The following is a 5,205-nucleotide window of genomic DNA, read 5'->3' on the forward strand; positions in this document are numbered from 1 at the left end:
AATTCATTTATAAATGGGATATTTTTTGCTGAATGTGAATTCATTTTCTTATTTGATAAAACACAAGTAATAACAGTCTTGTCCCTCAGTGCAGAAGTACTGAGAATCAGCCACTGCCTGTATATGAACTGCCTCGGCTCAAACATCATATCACCAACAAAAAATGTGGTGATATCCTTCATCATTGTATTGTTGCCACCTAGGCATGGACAGCTGTGTGCACCCATGAGGGAAAGGGCACTTGTGAGCTATACAAGTGGGAACCATTCTTAGCTGACTGCCATGATGTAAATGTCAATACATTTTCACCTAGATCAAAGGCATTTAGGTTCCTAAATTCCACTGATTTTAGTGCAGTGGCATGGGGCTGGAAGTCTGTCTTGCCAGTGATCTAAGAACTCCTACAATTAGGATATATTCTTAACTTTTCATAGATTGTGAAGCATTAGTTCTGAATTAGACAGACATGCTGCTGCCATAAGTTTACATTTGTGTTTTTGCTCTCTTTCATGAAAGCTGAATGTGTATAGGGAAAAACACTCTGTGTGCCGTGGTAGCATGAACATTAAATGACATGTTTGAGCGCCTGAAAACAAAAAATATATATTGTCTTCTATTTTCAGGAAAATTTGATGGAAGGAGGGTCCCTCTGCCTTCCTGAGAGGGGCTGGCTGCAGAGTATTAGTCATTGCTTCTCTCTTTGGTATAGCCAAAGTCATTTACTTGATTGGAATAGGGGAGTTCCTTGTTGAGCTTTCCCAATATGGCAGATTTTAATCCTAGCTCCTTATACCATGGACATGTTGGAACAGAACATGCAAGAATCATCGATATAGAGAGGACCCAAGAAACAAATTGCAACTCAGATTGATTTACTTACATTCTTAGTGAATCTGGGGTTCCCTGAATACACTGTTACTAATCAACTAAAGTTAAGGGAAGGTTGTGACGATGTATCCCCTAGGCTGCTGCTCAGTGTTGCACCCCAGCTTGGGGATGCTGTATGCATCCTTTTCATGACATTTCCTATTATTCTTTTACAGCAAGAGCCAGACTTGTGACACCAACAGCCAGTGCAGTACAGGAGTCTGCATATTGTTAGTGCATGGGAATGTCTCCCAATGCTGAGGATTCTAAGAGAGATAAATCTCTATATGTGAAACGACCATTGCTGCTTTACTGAATTTTGTGTACTTTTCGGAGGGTAGCGTGATCAGACATTAGGGGTAGTTGTGTATATATATATTTATTTAATGAAGGGAACATGAACAACATATTTTCGAATGGGTTGGGGGCCAAGTCTTTTTCTATTAGCTGCACTTGATTTTCCAGCTACCGGACTAGAAAGGTCTGTCTTGGTATTTCTCTTTGTTCTCTGTTCCATCAATGCTGTTTCATTAATTCACTCTTTACAATTAATTGGGAACAAAAGGCTGTGGCTTATAAAAAGTCATAGTTTACAACTTGGAGCATTTCCTTGTAAAGAAGGTGGTTGCTTTGGTGGCTGCTAAAAACAGAAGCCATTTCAGACCATACATGCATAGTAGGTAAACTGTCCTAGACAGGCACTCAGTATGAAATTCATCCTGTACAATGCCTACTTATCACTTACAATGTGGGTTCTAGAGTGAGCCCTGAATGGATTTTGTATGCTCATAAACCCTAATTGTTCAGCAGAGACATAGGTGCTACTTGAACTTGTTAGTGACACTCACTCCATACTTGAACTTCTCAGCAATAAAACCAGTTCTTCCCTCATATAAACACAGTGTAACCACTGAATTTGCTAGGAGCTGCACCTGAGGATAAAACTGGATCAAGAATTTTTAACCAGGTTAAAATATTACCTTTGATTATATTTAGCCAGTCATTTTCCTTGGCAGTGAGCTCATGTAATGACTGATCCCAGTTTTTTCTTTGTTGTTGTTTGCAGAGGAATAAACTGGTCAGTATCTTTGGCTCTTTCCCCAAATCCACTGTGTGCAGTCTGCAATTTAAATGTATATGGTGCAAGGAAAGCTTGAAGCCCTCTATGACATTAATGGCAACTTTGGAGAAGCAGGGCCGGCTCTAGCCATTTCGCCGCCCCAAGCACGGCGGCACACAGCCGGGGGGCGCTCTGCCGCTTGCCAGTCTCATGGCTCCAGTGGACCTCCCGCAGGCGTGCCTGCGGATGCTCCACCGGAGCCGCGGGACCAGTGGACCCTCTGCAGGGACGCCTGCGGGAGGACCACCGGAGCCGCCTGCCGCCCTCCCGGCAACCGGCAGAGCGCCCCCCGCAGCATGCCACCCCAAGCATGCACTTGGCACCCTGGAGCCGGCCCTGTGTAGAAACCATCCGTACCCTGTGCCTGCCATACCACCTTGCAGTGAAAGCTAGTGATCCTTCTGTATTAATGAGGCATATTTTTTCTTTGCTGCAGCCCTGCATGTCGTCCCCCCCCCGCCACACACACACACATACAGTCCTTGGATAAGTGAAGGGAGTGAGATTGGCTTGGGCATAGGAGAAAAGGGCCTGAATGGCCCTCTTCCATCTCTGACCTCTCCAATTCTGTTAATAAAATAGATGTGTGAATGCTAGGGATGTAAAATTCTGTAAGTGGGTTCTGCAGCTTTTTTCCCCTGCTGTGAACCACCTGCTAGAAACTACCTAGCCCTGTCGCCGTGTGTTTGGTCTGTTTTATTTATAGCTTACCATTGAGCACCTGTTGCAGTTTCACATCTGCAGAGGTTCATAGTGAGGCAAAAATTCATTCATTCACCTTCTCTGATTTCCCTACAAGTGGGCACAGACTCTTCACCCATGCCTGCTCGGTACCTAAAAGAAGGCTGCGACTTACTGTGCACAGAGTGAGTGTAGACCCCAAATTTAGGAGCAGGGCATGTGTAATTCCACTTAATGTACATTGGGAGAAGACCATGTGCCACCTATTTTATTTATTTTTTTGAAGTGACCAAGCCCAATATGTCCGAACCACATTTCATATAATCTTTACAAACAAAACTCAAACAGAAGGTTCAACTTTCCCCCTTTCCCTTTACCCTTCAACATAAATTACAGCTAAGCCATAAAGCTCAACAAACCAAGGCTCCTTCAGTCAAGTGGAGAAGGGTTTTTTTCAATGCAAAGTCCTTGATTCTGGAATTCCCAACCCCAGATGTCTAAAGCCATGGACATGTAGCTTGTGCACCCGAGGACACTGCACATGGGGAGAGGCATCTCTCAGACAGACAGTATTAAGCTGTATACATGGATGTCAGCACCTGAGAACAAAGAGGAAATGAGCACACTGCAGTGACTCAGTCTAGAAGGCACCAAGGGGCATGGAACAGATCCAAAATAAATAATCACGATCAGGTGTTGAGCCTGGAGATGACACAGCAGCATCACCACATCTTAGAACATCATCCAGTAGGCCAGGGTGTATCCTCCTAGCAATGCCTAACTCCTCCCTGCACACCAATTATTTTTATCCTTTTTGCCTCGCTTCACTTTCACCAGTGCCCTCCCGTGTTGCAGTTGCTCAGGGTGATACAACAGTAAATTTGCTAGGATTCCTTTAGATTAAAAAATCCTACAGACCAGCTTGCAGATCTGGTGTGAAATACAATTTTATTCATGATTCAGTTATAGATAGCCACTAGCTAAGTGGGGCAGGGGGGCAGAAGGTACATTTCTACCTCATGCAGTAATAAGCTCACACATTATAGGACTTCTGTGGTTTAGTGCAATAGTCTGTCCTGACTGTCTCATGAATGCAGTCACTGTAATCAGTGTTACATTTACCACACTTGCAGTTCATGGCCACTGGGTAAGAGTAATAGGGGACGGTGTGTCGTGGGCAGCCAGGGAGTACCACCGTTCTGTACACCATGTCTTTATATGTGCACACATCCTGGGACAGGGCGCTTTTGAGGAGCAGCTTCTTACCATTGCTGTCCTACAAAAAAATAAAGAAGAGAGATGTTGTTATTCTGTTTTACTGAAGGATACACAAGTGACCCAGTGACTCAAGACCTCCCTGAGTCATTCGGATTGTGTTCAGAAGGCAGGCATCTTTCCCTGCAGACTGTAATGGCTGCAGCATTTCTAGTGTAGTTCTACTGAGATCCCTCACCAAAAATCTGCATGTGAATAGTCTCCACATCTCTATGAAGATTTCCAGATTATGCTGCCCCTGCTGCCTGGCTCATAGGTAAACCCACAAGTGACACCAGAGCCCCGTGACCTGCACTGACTGCCTATTGGTTTAAGGGTGGAATTTTAGGTGCTGGCTCTAAGGGTAGCATGGGACTTGCCTATGTAAGAGACACCTCTCTCCCCACACTGTACTGCCATCACTGTGATCAGTGCATTGACTTACCAGCTGCACACATGATGAGGCAGAAGTTACTGAAACAATTCACTTAGTAATTTAAAAAAAATTCTGTCCCTCATTAAGTGGGAGAAAAACCTCTTTTCCATCCTAACCCCCGAATTCATAGGAGAAAAAGCCATTGCAACGTGAGCAGCAGCCGCCAATCTTCTACTACAACATTTTTGCTATAGGCACCAGATCCATCAGATGGCTTCTCCCCTCTCCCCCCATCGCCTCTGTGTCTGAATGATTTGCCAAATGTGGCAAGTGTGTGATTTTCTATCTATTGTAAATAACCTAAGAGATTAATAGTTTGTCCCGCTGATTTTCTAGAGGAAATAATGAGCGAGCTCAGATGTTCATGCCACAGCAGTGGGCACAATAGAAGCACCCGCCTAGAACAGAATAGCGCTTGGTACCCGTGTCATGCAGAATCCAGCACAGATGGTTGTGTTGATGGCCAGGCAGTAGGCACATTCCCTCTTCTCCACGTGGATGATATACTCAGTGGGTGCACAAAAAGACACTGCCTGCCCAAAAGTCAGGCCAAAGAGAAGGGACATCAGAAAGATGGGACTCATGCTAGATGAAAAGACAAAATATCAAAGGAGAAAGCATTAGATGTGGCCTCCTGCCATGTTCTGAAAAGTCACTGGGGAACCAGTTATATTATTCAGAAAAGGGAAAGACAATGAAATTATATCTAACAAGAACCTGACAAAGTTCCACTACCCTCAGTCCTTTATTTGAAATAGTACTGACTGCTGCCAGAGGCAAGGTGCCAAAACACAGAACAATAAGGCAAATCTTACGTTCACTTCTTCCTATTACACCCCATTACACA

The 5,205-nt window shown here is 44.3% G+C and overlaps 1 protein-coding gene across 1 annotated transcript; it reads right to left on the bottom strand.

Moving 5' to 3' along the window:
- Nucleotides 1–3,613: 3,613 nt before the first annotated feature.
- TSHB (thyroid stimulating hormone subunit beta) lies at nt 3,614–4,943 on the bottom strand. Its single transcript, XM_050954416.1, has 2 exons — nt 4,781–4,943; nt 3,614–3,944 (listed from the first exon to the last, which is right to left on the bottom strand). Exons 1-2 carry the CDS (start codon nt 4,940–4,942, stop codon nt 3,702–3,704), a joined length of 405 nt encoding a protein of 134 aa, XP_050810373.1. The 5' UTR covers nt 4,943; the 3' UTR covers nt 3,614–3,701.
- Between the last annotated feature and the right edge of the window lie 262 nt (nt 4,944–5,205).

Source organism: Gopherus flavomarginatus, chromosome 5 (genome assembly GCF_025201925.1).
Source record: "Gopherus flavomarginatus isolate rGopFla2 chromosome 5, rGopFla2.mat.asm, whole genome shotgun sequence".
Lineage (NCBI taxonomy): Eukaryota > Metazoa > Chordata > Testudines > Testudinidae > Gopherus > Gopherus flavomarginatus.

What these genes read in the sequence shown, in the direction of transcription:
- TSHB (XM_050954416.1), bottom strand. Translation starts at nt 4,942, where the DNA reads ATGAGTCCCATCTTTCTGATGTCCCTTCTCTTTGGCCTGACTTTTGGG. An exon ending in CTGGATTCTGCATGACACGG is followed by an intron (nt 3,945 to 4,780) that starts GTACCAAGCGCT and finishes ATTTTTTTGTAG; the next exon opens with GACAGCAATGGTAAGAAGCT.